The sequence below is a fragment of the Osmerus mordax genome, chromosome 7 (genome assembly GCF_038355195.1).
Source record: "Osmerus mordax isolate fOsmMor3 chromosome 7, fOsmMor3.pri, whole genome shotgun sequence".
In the NCBI taxonomy this organism is placed as follows: domain Eukaryota; kingdom Metazoa; phylum Chordata; class Actinopteri; order Osmeriformes; family Osmeridae; genus Osmerus; species Osmerus mordax.
The window spans coordinates 19,997,347-20,012,888 of NC_090056.1; the positions used below are offsets into that span (position 1 = coordinate 19,997,347).

A 15,542-nucleotide genomic window follows, 5' to 3' on the forward strand; every position below is an offset into this window, starting at 1 on the left:
AAACTAAAGATTGTCACTCATGGATAATATAATGTTGCTGTTAGATTAAACATTGTTAGCCAGATCTTATGGAAAGTCTATACTGTATGTCGGTGAGCGGGAAAAAAGGGAGGAAGTTGGTGAAATAATATCAAGACTTCCGACGCAGCCCAATGTGTATTTGGTAGCATGCCAATGTGGTTTTAAGAAAAGAGTAGTTTTGCATGGATGAGAACAGCATCTTTCAGGAGGGATGAAGTTCAGATAAGTGTCTGTGGCACTTCCTCTGAAGAGTTACTGATAAACAAGTAGATCGCACGAAATACCCACTATCGCAATCAAGAAACAGGTATTTTGATCTGAAGTTAAATACTACATAATATACGTTGAACGCTGATTGAATGGTGACGTGGTTACTGTGCTCTGTGGCTAGTACATTTAAATTTAGTCATTTAGCAGACGCTCTTATCCAGAGCGACTTACAGTAAGTACAGGGACATTCCCCAGAGGCAAGTAGGGTGAAGTGCCTTGCCCAAGGACACATCATTTGGCACAGCCAGGAATCAAACCAACAACCTTCTGATTAATAGCCCAACTCCCTAACCGCTCAGCCATCTGATCCCAGTATGTAGTACATATAGTCCAGACCGCTCCGAGTCTGGACTGTGACACGGCTGGGATGCACTTCATTTACATTTAGCAGACACTCTTATCCAGAGCGATCAGCACTTCTGATCCTTGATCTTCGGCTGTACCATCTAGTCACTATTGGCGACCATCACTATCCGTGAAACACATCTGCTAACTGAATAACATGTAAAAGTACTGTTATGCAAAAACAAAACAGGAAGAACCCTCTAAAAGAAGATTATAAAAAGAACCTCAAGGTTCCCGGTAGAACCCCTCATGGAACCCTACATTTACATTACATTTACATTTAGTCATTTAGCAGACGCTCTTATCCAGAGGGACTTACAGTAAGTACAGGGACATTCCCCCGAGGCAAGTAGGGTGAAGTGCCTTGCCCAAGGACACAACGTCAGTTGGCATGACCGGGAATCGAACTGGCAACCTTCGGATTACTAGTCCGACTCCCTCACCGCTCAGCCACCTGACTCCCTGACATTTGAAAATCGGCGTTACACAGGGAGGATGGGTGTAGGTCAGTGGTGGAACATTTCAACCTGCCGATCGCAGGTTCATATCAGCATGAAAAAGCATCTAAATGAACACATCTTATATGTAACGTTAAACACACAATAACGGTTGTGAGCTTTTCGTACCAACTGGGTTTATTTCCTGCAATAAATGGTTCTAAGTAATGTCTTGTTTCTTTTTAAAGAACTGCAGTGTCTAAACAGACACGTTAAAAAAGGAACTACTTCTGTGGCGCATAACATGTGCAACACCTCAGAACGCTGGTGAAACAGTGCGGTGTGGAGTTTTAGTAAACAGCAAAGTTGTGGTCATCATAGACACCATCTTCTTGCCTTGGTGTTGGTCGACCTGGCACTCAGAAGGCCTAGCGTATCATGATTTCATTTCAAGAAACACTTTCATCCAGAGACATACAGGGGGGATTTGAACCTGCAACTTCTTGATCTGCAGTCGAACTGCCTTCAATCTACATCGTCACCTACTGCAACAGTTAAGAAACAGATCTATGGCTGTGTCTACTATAGCGCACTTGTGAACTTCGAGCACTGACTTTCAGTGCTTAGGGCGCTTACACTGACGGAACCAGCAGAATTCAGTGCACTGAAAGTACCCGGATGATGCACTGCAAACGGTCAAAAAATGCAGTGTACAACGATGGACACTACTCGCCCTAAACAGGCGCCATATTGGCTACGTAGTGGAAGAGGAGGAGCCCTTTCGGCAGCTTTTCATTTCAATTCTAAAATAATGGCGGACGAAATGACTCGCGAGCAGATTCGCCTTAGATTCGCGGGTGTCACAATCAGATTTGCGTCCGTCACTTCCCGCCAAGTGGTTAACTTAAGTGTTCCATTTGAGACAGCACTACTCAGCGACGGAGTGCACTACAGATGTAAGTGCACTGTATTGCAGTGCACTGTATTGCAGTGCACTGTATTGCAGTGTACTTAGTAAAGTGCGCGGTAGTAGACACAGCCTATGACTTCATATAGTCATGACTCTGTCTCTATATGAAATGTAAAAAGTGTTGCAGAACACTTACTTTTACAAGAGTGTAAATCAAATGTAACTATTTGTAAAGCCCTTTATATTTACATCCAATCTCACAAACAGCTATACATGAACACCTTAGACTCCATTCTTGTGTACAAGACCATATTCTGTAAACACTTCTGTGGTGTAAAAACTAAGGACTAACGACCGCAGTTTCCCTTTTTGTATAGGCTTTACATCCTGTTACTTTGTACTGTATACTTTGTTCTATAGAATATTCATTGTGTTCTAGACTTCCACTTGATGCCAGATGGGGGCGACATTGCCCTCAAAAGCCATCAAGTCAATTTGGTAAACTTCCAGTAGATATCAATTGACTCAAACTATGTGCAGCTTAACAACAGTGGCCTACATGGCATGTATTCACATGTACCACAGTCTTTTTCCATATTCCAAGATTAATTTGTTAGGTTGAACAACTGTACTTCGATCACAAGACTCAGAAGCTGGCTTTGTAGAAAAATGATTTAGTTGAGTACAGAAATGGTTTGCATTCATCAAAACTGTCATGGTTCAAATACTGTAGGTGATGAAGTGCCAAGTGACTGGTTGATTAGTGTTTTTTCGATAGTGTTTCTTTCAATGAACAGAACATGTTAGTTACAGAGCAAGATTCTAAACCGACGATCGTGCTTCTTCACAAACCAAGAGGACAACAACCAAAAATTTACAATGTTTGTGTTTCCGCCCATACTATACAAATAGTAACATTATCCAATCAGAATGAGGCTGATTGTTAGCCTAATTACAAGGACTGACTCAATCCTGTCACTTCAGCCAGAAGGGTGAAAAAGCATACTGATTACACAATCTTTTAATAAATAACCCTAATTGTTTTCAGACAAAAAACAAAAAAAAGAATATATACAAGTCTTGTAACAGATGAACACCTGTGTTTTACGTTTCACGCCACGGATGAGAACAATTTGAGTCCAAAGTCCAGAACACAAACTCCTCGTTCTTCGGCGACAGTTTTCACTCACAAGACATGAAATAAAGGTTCAATAGGTTGTTGAAATAACAGACCTGTACAATACCTTTACCCCTAAGACCAAAGTGATGACCTGACTCGCTAGAGGAAGGCCATCACAAACAATGCCAAGTGTTTACAGTCGTACACGCACAGTCTTCAAATCATGTTTTCTGGTCAACACACCTCCACTAATCCATTCAGAGAGGTTACTGGATTAGAGGGTGGATGCATGGATTTATGGTTGTGTGGATCAAGTCCATCCGAAACTGACTGGTAATGATAGAAGTTGAATAAACTGCAATATTGCCACTGTTGGAAATAAAAACTATTTGCTCTTCTTGAAACACTGCCACTGAATGGAAGGCTGGGACACAGATTGTTTTTTTTTTTATAGATGGTAGTTCTAGAAGTCCAGTTAATCAGAGATTTTGATCTTAAAAAGAATTAATGCAGTTTTAGTTTGAACATGACATCTCTGTCTAGATTACAGCATGACAACACAAAGACCAGAAACCCAAAGCAAACAATGTCTTCTTTTTTTACACTAACATTACACATGCTTATTTAGTTAAAGGAGTCAGGTATTGAAAATTATCAGCGAGAACTACCTTAAATATGGCATTACAAAGCCAGGTCACATTTGAGGGAAATGACACCAAAGTTATATATGATCAACAGTCCGGACTCTTCCAAAGAATCCCTCTTAAATTATTCCATATGTTTTTCCCCTCCAACAAGGCAAAAAGAATCCCTTTCACATCTCTGCTTAATTATGAACAAACAGAAATTATAAAAAATTCATGTCAGCCTCTCTCCTATGCCCTGGCTGAGCGGGAAACATTCACAACCCAGAGAGGTGACATGAGATCCCCCTCTCACACACGGAGCTTTGAAGGACCCCTGTCTTGTTACAGGGGTAGAGGCCCACGGGTGGCTAACTCAGTGCCAGTGTGAAAAGACAGTGTAAGCTGACTTAAACAGGAGCTCTGAAGGACCCCTGTCTTGCAGCGTGTCACAAGGGTTGAGGACCCCCTGGTGGCTAACCCAGTTCCCCTTGTGAAAAGACAGTGGAAGTTGAGCAGGCAGCAATGGCAGTAGGTGAGGGCTCAGCTCCAGTTGCGGTACAGGTAGAGGGAAGAGAAGAACAGGTTCACACCCAGGCTTACCACCAGGAGTCCTGGCCACAACACACGCCTCAGCCATCCTGGGAAGAAGAACACAGACTTAATGACCTGGGAAGATATGACGACACGTCAAGATGAATGTTACAAATCCTTTTAAAAAGAGAATGTTGGCATGAAGCCACACAGTTCACTGTTCCATCTCAACGTCTGTATTTCTCAGAGAAAGAGGGAAACTAACACATAAAACAAACAAGCGTGCGGGCTCACCCTTGGGGGTGGTGGTGCCGTCGGGGTCGGCCCCAGTGGTGGTGTCCACCAGGCAGGCTGACGACCCGGAGGAGCTGCCCCTCTGGTGGGGCTCCTCCAGCACACTGGCCTCCCTCAGGAGACCGCTCAGGTCTGGAACACACACACACGTTTAAGTCTTGTTCCTGGTTCTACTTCTCAGGTCTGGAACACACACACGTTTAAGTCTTGTTCCTGGTTCTACTGCTCAGGTCTGGAACACACACGATTAAGTCTTGTTCCTGGTTCTACTGCTCAGGTATGGAACACACACACAAGCCATTAAAGCCAGTTTAGAATAACTCCATCTGCGTTTACCGTTCTGACTGTGGAAAGGAGACACGTCCGGCGAGAAACCGCCACTGTGGAAGGAAGTGGGCGGGGTGTGGAAGATAGGCGGGGCCAGGGGCGGGGCCACGGGCTCCGGGTCGTGAGAGAAGAGGCGGAGCTTCTGGCCGCTGATGTTGAGACGGGCGGGGCTGATGAGGGGGCGGCGCCGCCAGGTGGAACTAGAGCTGGATGTGACGGAGCTGGCCAATGAGGGAGCGGGGGAGGGGCCGGGGGAAGGGCCCGGGGATGATGGGCGGCTGCCAGACTTCAGGGAGAAGTAGTCTGGAGGGACGAGGTCAGACGACAGGAGTTTGGAATAACTTGTTAAAGGAGCACTTTGTCACTGAAACTTGAACCAGTAAGAGTCACTTACAGCTTTGTTGATTGGGGTGCATGCACACTGGTGATTTACTTTGTAGTTATAAAAAAGTGACTAAAAGTTAACTTATGTGAACTTAGCATGACTCCTGTAACTAGAGAGATCACTGCTGTTTAGGTTAAAAGGTCAGTGGTGAGTTGAAGAGAGAAGTCATGCTAGGTACCTGATGGCGGGGAGTCTTTGCATTGTGACGGAGGCCTGCTGCCACTGAACAGGTATCCTGAGTCTGAAACAGGAGCGAGCACACACAATAAGAACAGTTTAAGAAACTGGGGGGGGGGGACAGACAGACCGGGGGGGACCAGGCTGAGGGGGAGACAGACTGGGGGAGACTAAGGGAGTCATGCTGGGGGGGGGGTCTCACCAGTCCTGGCGAGGGAGGGGATGGTCCCGAGGAACAGCGCCCGGTTGAGCCGTCCGGGGAGAGACGAGGGCGAGGCCCTGCGCTCCCTGGAGCCCTGCTGCCGGCTGATCAGCCGGGAGAGGTTGGGGGGCGGCGTGGGGACGAAGAAGGCAGGGGACACCGGGGACACGAAGGGGGAAGGGCCCAGGCCGTAGAGATGGCCCGGGGAACCGCCTGATAGGTACCTGGAAGACAGGAACATGTCAGGCTTCCACTGGTGAACTCAAATGGCACCGTAACATAACATGTCTGGCTCTGTAATATAACATGTCTGACACCATCAATATAACATGTCTGGCTCTTTAATATAACATGTCTGGCACCATCAATATAACATGTCTGGCACCATCAATATAATATGTCTTGCTCTGTAATATAACATGTCTGACACCATCAATATAACATAGGTATAGGGGATAATTGTGCATTTTAACCCAACTCGAAAGGTTGCTGGTTCAAATCCCCTTGTTTGCTAAACACATATAGTTCTGTCAATTTATCATGTACGGCATAAGGGATAAGTATAGCTCAGTGGTTGAGCATTTGATGGCCAATCAAGGAGGTAAAGGTTCAAATCTTCCTGGTAACATCGCTTTGGATAAAGCTAAAGTAATACATTAAATAGTCAACACGTGTAGCACTGTCATTATAACACATCCTACTGGCAGTATTGCATGTCACTTCACGTCTAAACTAGGAGGACACATTCTGCCTATAATTAAAACTTAATTACATCATATAACTAATAATTTAATAAGATAAGGACATGCTTAAGGCTGAAGGATGTAATTAAAACAGGAGAGAAATCTGCTCAGCATACCTACTCCCTGAATGTGACTTTAAAACCGGTTTGTAGAAAAACAAAGACGTCCAAGTGAAAATGTATTGATTCAAGGGAGGGTTTAGGTAAAGTGGTTAGAGAATTACACATCAAAAGGTCTCAGCTTCAAATCCCCCCGTACTGTATGTCGTTTTGGATAAAAGCATCTGCTAAATGATTAATATTCTAATTAAATTATAACAACTGTCATAAATTATGACATTGTTACCTCAGCAGTCCTGTTGGAAAGGTTGCAACCTGAGTGGATTTAACACACGAGAACCACAGAGACTTCATACGTGTAAAGGAAAACTTGAGACAAATGAGAACGCTAATTAGGCCATGCTTAACCAAATAATCCTGTTTTTAGACTTGGGGTTCAATTTATAACTTTTGGACATCGGAGTTCCCTCAGTCAGGTTCAACAACCCTAACCCAACAGGTCATCTGGGGGTCAATGAATACAGTTATCATGACTGACTTCATGGATTCATCAGGAAAATCTTGTTTACACCAGAATACTGGGCTAGTGCTGTTCAAATCAAACTTTTTTTAATTTATTTTTTCTTTCTTACAAGAAATGTTACAGACGACTTCACATACACCCATTGAACTGCCCCTAAACCCTCATGGGAAAGGACAATGACAAACTCCCAGGAGAACCCAGAAAGAAAAAGTTCAGTGAGAGCTCCCCTCCTCCAGAGACGGTCGGTGACAGAGAGGTGCAGACCAGAGGCATGAACACAGTCATGCATCAAGAGCAGACACGAAACACGTGCAACTGGATGTTGAAACACTGTTGTCGACCATTTGTCCATCAAGACAGGTTGAGAGAAGGGAGGCCTTGACTCAGTAGAAGCTCGTGAGGTCGTAGCAGCTGCTGAACAAACTGGGGTCCTGTCAGAAACAGCTGCAACTGCAGCAACTGTAGCCCCTTAACACAACCTCCAACAGCATCTGCTGTACGTTACAAAGACCATCAACAAGCCTTTGTATGAGTAGGCAAGGCATAACCAACCGCATGAATGCAGTCTTTTTATATTTGTGGTGTTTTGGGGTTTGTAGTCTTTCTAAAGACACGTTGTCAGTATTAACATGTTGGTTTTTTTCTGAGAATTAGTTCATTTCAAGATGGTAGGGTTTGGATTGGAGATTATAACTTCAGCATTAAAAAAATACAACGAAAAAAAAAGTCTAATTGAGAAAAGCGAGCCAAATCTCACTGATCAGTGAAGATCATTGAAACAGACCTAATACCCAATTTAATTTAGGCATCACTCCCCTACAGACCTAATTTACCACAGTTGATTAAACTGGTTCATAAAGTGAACATAGTTAATGTTCGTTTTCTTCCCTTAACCAAACAATACACCAAACAAGGTCATGGGTAGGAAAGGCTTCTCATTTCACAGCAGTTTATTACATTCGATATACAGCGATCAATCAGTGGTACAAGAGTGTTTACATACAAAGCCCGAAACAGTGTTGTGTTACTTCCAAGATGCAGTACCCAAAACAGAATGTGGTTGTTCGTTTAGAATGGTGCCAAAATTCTAAGAATGGACGGAACACGTTAGGACAACCAAACGAGCAGGAGATGATAGCTTATCTTGCATATTTTGAAGAAAATCTGAAATATTCACCCACCTCCGCTTAATATTCTAGTACCACTTTGTTTGGTGTGAGCTTCTAAAATGGGTAAACTTGCCCAAAGCTTTGAATATTCTTTCAGGGTACTGAATCTTTTAGTGTTTTCTAAATATAAAACGGAGTAAAATACATATTAAAATGTCAGACAATTAAATATAGCACTACAATCACAATCTCAGTAATAATAATAAGAAAGTTAAATCACATTTTTCTACCTACAACACCCAACATACAACAGCACAAAACCTATAACGATTAGGTAATTCCTCGCAAATATTCTGGATGTAAAGCATAACATTAGTGCCTGATAAAATAATATAGATGCATTTGGTAATTGTATCACTTAATGATTTCAATTCATGATAATGCTAAAGGAAAAAGTCTCCAGTTAACAGTAATAATTCTATCAAACTGAAGACCCATAACCGGTGAAGACACGCACATAGGCCCCGGCTATATCTGGAGATTGAAAACAAATGACCAAGTAATTCTACTTAACCTAACAAAACCAGCAAAGCATGTAGTAAATTTGGCTTTAGTGAAACAAAAAACTAATCTGGCACAGTGTATTCTCTACATATGCTAAATAAGGCCCACTCAAAGAAAAGATCTTGCAGACCGAAAACAGTCTTTGTCAAAGAGGTGTTGCAGACGGAACTTCATTTGGATTACAATATCTAGATGTCTGTGTTGGCGCTGGAACCACAACGTGGCTAGTAAGAGTTAACATACAAGATCACAGCGGCACAACATGCAAGTACTGACTTGGTGGTAGCAACTATAGTACCACTAAAACTTACGCTTTTCCCTTCAACCAGTTAGAAACGAGAAACAATCGCAATAACGTCTTCAAGTGTCTGATCAGGGGGTTACTGTAAAACTATTGTTATTTTTCCCGTCACTAACAACTACAGCTTTAAATACAAAAGTATGCAAATTAATCAGGACTATAAGCTGGCAAAAATATTAGTGCATGCTCAGGGACGTAGGTAGGTACAGGCAGTCAGTTGAATAAGTGTGCTACAAACACAATGCTTTAGTTAAGAAGCTTAGCGGAACTCCAAGCTATCACGACTGTACTGTGCAACTGTACTTCAGCAAGACAAGTACAAACAAACACTTCAACAACATTCAGAATCAAAGCCCAACATAAAAAATAAGAAAAACAGCTTAAGGACTCGTCTCAACCCCAGTTTTAGGTTATGAATATCTCCACAAAAGTACCTCTAAACTGTCAATTAAGGCGAGGTCTCTTTTTTTTTTTGCAGACCTACTTTTGTTTAGCAAATGTAAAAGCTTGTCTGATGAAAACTTGGAAACAATGGCACAGATTTATTCAGATGTATAAGATTTGTTTTTATACGCTACATACTGTGGAGGTTGCACTGTGTTATTGGTCTCTAACATTTGGGCAAAAGTTGGCCGGGACATTTTAATTCAAGTAGTAAAATTATGACTTCAGTCAACAGTAAGGCCTTTTATCTAAACAGCAGCTGAAGGACACAAAACAAGGTTGTATGAATATCAAGATTTTAGTCATCAGGGGAGTAAGGTGGCTGAGCGGTGAGGGAATCGGGCTAGTAATCTGAAGGTTGCCAGTTCGATTCCCGGTCATGCCAACTGACATTGTGTTCTTGGGCAAGGCACTTCACCCTACTTGCCTCGGGGGGAAGTCCCTGTACTTACTGTAAGTCGCACTGGATAAGAGCGTCTGCTAAATGACTAAATGTAAATGTTAATGTAAAAGATTATTCTAATAAAGCGATTTGATAAAAAAAATTAAAAAAATAACGAAAGTGGGAATTAACACACAAAAAAATATCCATTGGATGAAATGGAGGAGACTTACTGAAAAATGCTTTCAATACATTTGGTCAATGTATTCAGTAAAACTAGCGCTGCAGAGAAACAGGCGTAGCACAGAGCATAGGCTGGAACAGGCTACTTAACTACATATGTAAAAGTCCCCATGTACTGAGAACAGGAAAATCCCAGTTTGAGTTTAAGGTTTAGCGTTGTAACTATGTAAAAGTAAAGTGTTGAACACCTGCTAACTTGAACAACACTTCATTTATCCATGCCTTCTTTACAGTTTGTTTTTTTGCCCTGTAGTGTAGCAACGGCTGCGAAAAACTAACATTGATACAACGCAAGATTAACACCTCGACTGTGCTGCCGTTAGTTGGTTAATGAAGTATCAGGAAGAAAGGAGGGGAGGGAGGGAAGAATAGAGAAGTGGAAGGAGAGAGAGACGCCATCTCGTTCAGAGACACGCACCCAGTCCCACGCTGCACCTCCTCTACACGAACAGGTCCTAAAGCACATTAAACCGTCACTGGTCAGATTCTAACCTTCGACCTCTGGCTCGTCTGGGGCCGGTAGACTTGCGGGTTGGCACGGCAGCAGCCAGGCCGACCAGGCAGCAGAGGGAGGCGGCGCAGAGGTGGGCCGCGTCCAGCCAACCAGAGCCATGGGCTCTCAGGTGCTGCTCTGCCAGGTACAGGCACCACACCAGGAACCACAGCACGGAAGACAGTGCGTCGATACGCCTCAGCCTGGAAAGAGACCAGGGACAGGAGATGAGGGCAAACTTACACCATTACATTTTACATTGTCATTTAGCAGACGCTCTTATCCAGAGAGACTTACAGTAAGTACAGGGACATTCCCCCGAGGCAAGTAGGGTGAAGTGCCTTGCCCAAGGACACGTCATTTTTCACGGCCGAGAATCGAACCGGCAACCTTCTGGTTAATAGCCTGACTCCCTAACTGTTCAGCCATCTGACCCCCAACACAGACTGTACTACAGGACTCTCTCGTGTATTACAGCCGGGCACTTTAATTATGTCTTTTGATGCCTTTTCTTAAACTTTATCTCAATCACATTAATCTGCCTCACATTCATTAAATCACTTGGCTTACAAGAAAGTTACTTCGATCGTTAAGTTAAGACCCCTAGAAGGTTAATCACGACCTTCACCTCCACAGGTAGCAGGAGGCAGTGACTCACCTTACAGACCCTGCTAGGAAGACTCCACTGACGCACGCCAACAGACCCACGGAGGCCACGGCCATCTGGTGGCTCCTCCCGTACAGCCAGGCCCGCTCGGCCCGCACCAGGGCCTCGGAGGGCAGGAGGTCCAGAAGGGCTCGCACCGCCTGCCCCACTGCCTGCCCCACCGCCTGCCCCACCGCCTCCACGCTCCCGTTCTGGGGGGCGGAGGCGTTGGAGGGCAAGGGGGATGGTTTCGGGGGAACCACCCCCCCGCTGAGGGTCTGAGGAGAGGAGGGCGGGGCGAGGGAGTCTCCGGGTCCGTGGACCGTCGCTACGACCAGGAAGGCGCAGGTCAGGAAGGCCAGTATGCGGAGGAGAGTCACGCCCGCGGGGGTGGAGAGGGAGTAGGAGTTCTGGGTAGGAAGAGAGGGGGGGGGGGGGGGGGGAGAAAGAGAATTTGTGTTAATTTTAATCCCAGAATGCATCTTGGTGTAAACACCATGAAAATACAGTGTATTTCTTCTTGAGTAAGAGAGTTAGGGAAGTAAGGGAAGGTAGGGGGGGGGAAGGGAGGAAGGATAATAAAAACACCAACCCTGACAAATGCTTTGTCTGAGTCTCTGCTGCGCTGTAGCTGGTGGTTGAAGACCACTCCCCTTAGCTGCCTGTTCTGGTGTTTGATGTAATACTCCACCGCCGTCTGACATGGACGACACAGTTTATACGTCTGCTCAAGATGGTGCTTGTACACCTCAATCTCCTCATCATAGTTTTCCTACAAAGGGGGAGGGGGGGAATCTATAAATAAGTACATCCAGATAAGACATTTTATATTTTTTTCATCTGCCAGTACTGAGCTAAAACGCTCACTCTTAAATGAAACATAACAAATATGAAATTTCTGTAAAATATTTTACATTTTTAATGACCTAAACTACAACTACACAACTAAAATAAAAACATTGAAAAAATCAAGCAGTCACAGGTCCGACATACATCTTCCCGGGGAATGAAAGAGGCTAACTGCTTGATTTTAAGAGACTGGTTGTTGTTGCACTTCTTGCATAGCAGCATCTGACAGTTGACCCATTGTAAAGTCTTGGGCGCCTCGGCCAATCCTGAGGGAAGTCCAGCCGACACTCCGTGGTTTAAATGCTCCATGTACTGAGCCGGAATGGGCTTGTTGTAATCTCCGTTCTGTAACAACACAAAATACCGAAAGGATGTTTTTGAACCAAAACCGTTCTTGCGGCAGTCACGACAGTCGTTACGCATTTGACCCGCCAATAACACTAGCTTTGAAATTGATTGACTAACCTCCTGAAAGCCATTGTACTGGTCACAGGTTGGGCAATCCCAACAGTTCCTGTTGCCATACGGCACAACTGTGTCCTGGTCACAGAACCAGCAGTTGACATTGACATGGGTGGGCTTCTTCCTGCAATTGTCAACAGCAGCATAATTAGATAGGAGTTGTTCACTGTTCACTTGAGGTGGCAAATGTCCGTAGCGACTCGGTGTGATTTCCCAGAATATCCTAGGTTTATATAATCCTTTCGTAGCTGAAGTAAACGTGTTAGTCTACATCGTTTCGAGGTGCGTCAATTCGTTAACTGTAGCGTTCCAAGTTAAGCAGTTTACACACATGCAAATGCGAAGAAATTATACTGTACAGAGTATAGTTGATAGGCTATAACCCTGTCAGCAAGCAAATCAATAAGAACTGAACTACATTGTATACTACTACGAATACCATCATTCTGAAACAAACGCAAGCTAGATAACTAGTCGATGGCCAACATTGACAGGTTGAGTATGCAAACAAAACAGGCCACGCATGACATTTTAGCGCCATACCTGGTCGCGATTTTGTAAATCAGAGTTCCTCCTGCAACGAAAGCTGTTGCTCCCACTCCACCGTACATTAATTGCGGATACTCCAAAAGAAGTTGGTTAAAAGTATCCATTTCCCCCTGCACTAACTTACAAACTAGCTAAGAAACATGAGAGAATTGTAGTCTTATTTTTCCACCGCGCACACGCGGCAAACCCCCTTTCTTGGTAACCTGGAGCCTTAACAGGAAGCGGAAGTACGTAGAAAATGTGGAGACAATCGTTTTTTCTTACAGGGTCATCTGGCCGGGCGGAGCTTTTCGTTATGCTTTGACGCAAACACCAAAAAGTATTCGAGTTTCAATTGGGCTTCCACGGCTTACCAGACTAAGTGTATTGAAATTCGCTTGTTCCATATGGAGCATGGCCTAAATTATGAGCAATTTCTTGAAATCCTAGCGGAAGAAATTCATGATCTCCGAGATCAGTCAGTTTGTAGAGTTTGATATTTTATTTGATACATTGTGTGTATCTATAATAATCTACAAATAGGCCTTATGAACCAAGTTATCAATCGCATGCAATGACAAACATATCAGACTGGAAAGTGGATCTGAAAGGGAGAATGTTTTATAAAGTTCACATTTTATTAAGTTTGTAGTAAGCTACAACTCTTAGTGGCCTACATGTTTACATTATGTAAACTTCTGCACACGACTAGATGTTTCAAGATTGATAGCCTAAACAAGGTTATGCTATTTCATGTGCAACCATAATCCACATGCAGGTGATAGGCACCGGCCTATGAAAATTACCAATACGGTTTTAAATGCAAATAGAACATGTATTGAAACATACATGATGTTTGACATCAATTCAACATTCACTGAACAAAAATGTATCTAAATGAAAACGTTAACATTTGATAGAGTAACATAAGAATGCAGGCACTTAAAGATATTTGATGTGTATCCTAATTTGTAATTGATAATCTTACAGAACAATACAAATAAATAACATGAACATATTTAGGCTTTTAGCCTATCTGAGCCTCCATTTCCCTTTGCATTACTTTATAGGCTACTTAGTATACAAAAGTGCAACATTCCGAAAGTACTGGAATATTTCAGCAACAGAACATTCATTTTAACAGCTCCAAACCCTTACACGAAACCGCTGCCCTCCTTTTAAAAGAGTAAGAAGTGGCAGGCGAAAATACGTTTAGCGTCCGTGAACTAATAACTTCCATAGCAAACTAATCCATTGAGTGAACAAGTGACATGTCTGGTTGAATGGCATAGGTGTACTGAGGGTATGCTGTTGGAGCAGATCCACCGCTGGGGCTCAAGGGCTGCGTCACACCGCCGTAGGGACATCCGTTGTGGGGCACCAGCACGGACGGGTGTCGGTGGTACGCTCCGTAAGCAGCGTGATGGAAACGGTGATTGTGGTAGGTCACCGGGCTGTTGGAATATCCAGGTGGGGATATAGGGCGCGAGTGTCCGCTCGCGCCATGCGGAGATGAGAAGCCGAAGGGGTTGGCTTGGGGCTGGCTCGTCCAGGAGTTACTCAGAAAAGGAGGTTGCACAAACACGTGCGCCTGATGCAGGTATAAGGGCTCGCTGTACTCCACGGGGGGGTTTCTCGGGGGGTACGGCAAGGAAGACAGCCGGTACGGTCTCCTCACTCTTCTCCGTCGCCTGTAATTCCCCTTCTCAAACATGTCTTCAAAAGCAGGATCCAGAGTCCAGAAGTTACCTTTCCTGTCACCAAGTCCTTCTCTAGGAACTTTGACGAAGCACTCGTTGAGACTGAGGTTGTGTCGAATGCTGTTCTTCCAACCCTTCTTGTTGTTCTCGTAGTAGGGAAATGTGGAGACGACGAACTCATAAATTCCGCTCAAGGTTAGCCTCTTCTCTTTGCTTTCTTTAATGGCCATGGCGATGAGGGCCACGTAAGAATACGGGGGCTTCTCTGGCTGGTCCCCCTTACCGATTTCAGTCTCATCCGTCTCCGCCAGAGGACTATAGTCCGTGCATCGCTTGGCCTCGAGCGATACCGTATCTAAGCTCGTGTTCAATTTTGTCGTTTTTTCCGGGGAATCACCCGTTTCTCCCAGCATATCCATCTTGAGTTTCACCGTAGCTGCTGGAATGAACTGCAGTGTTTTATGAGGAGGTACTGTGGATGACATTTGTGTTCACAGGTAAGACACTCGGTTGGTTACTGCTCGTTATAGGCCCTCCCACAGGTGCGAGAGGACCGGAGAGGCACGCGCCCTTTGATACGGCCGCGTTTCCCACGTTCATCTGATTTATTGGGGGGTCAAGTTGGCGCAGCGTTTGTTTTGGTTGAGACTTAAAAGGCAGAGTTGTGTCTACGAATGAAAAAAAAGGACATGAAACCTTTGAAATGCACCGAACGCGCCCGCTTTTAACTTCAGAGTAAAACAATTGAACTAGTTAAATTGTTAGACTACTGTTTGGTCTGAACTCCTCTAGACAACTTTATACCACTTTCAACGTCCTCAAATGTTAGGCCTACTGTTTGCATGCTGCAG

General features: G+C 44.1%; 2 protein-coding genes across 2 annotated transcripts; both read right to left on the reverse strand.

Annotated features, from left to right (window-relative positions):
* Positions 1 to 2,637: 2,637 nt before the first annotated feature.
* tmem201 (transmembrane protein 201) lies at positions 2,638 to 13,343 on the reverse strand. Its single transcript, XM_067239684.1, has 11 exons — positions 13,007 to 13,343; positions 12,467 to 12,587; positions 12,146 to 12,346; positions 11,745 to 11,924; positions 11,165 to 11,562; positions 10,506 to 10,709; positions 5,646 to 5,869; positions 5,445 to 5,507; positions 4,891 to 5,184; positions 4,555 to 4,686; positions 2,638 to 4,367 (listed from the first exon to the last, which is right to left on the reverse strand). Exons 1-11 carry the CDS (start codon positions 13,114 to 13,116, stop codon positions 4,270 to 4,272), a joined length of 2,025 nt encoding a protein of 674 aa, XP_067095785.1. The 5' UTR covers positions 13,117 to 13,343; the 3' UTR covers positions 2,638 to 4,269.
* Positions 13,344 to 13,606: 263 nt separating this feature from the next.
* foxl2l (forkhead box L2-like) lies at positions 13,607 to 15,176 on the reverse strand. The gene has a single exon (XM_067239685.1). The coding sequence runs from the start codon at positions 15,174 to 15,176 to the stop codon at positions 14,238 to 14,240; it is 939 nt and encodes a 312-aa protein (XP_067095786.1). The 3' UTR covers positions 13,607 to 14,237.
* Between the last annotated feature and the right edge of the window lie 366 nt (positions 15,177 to 15,542).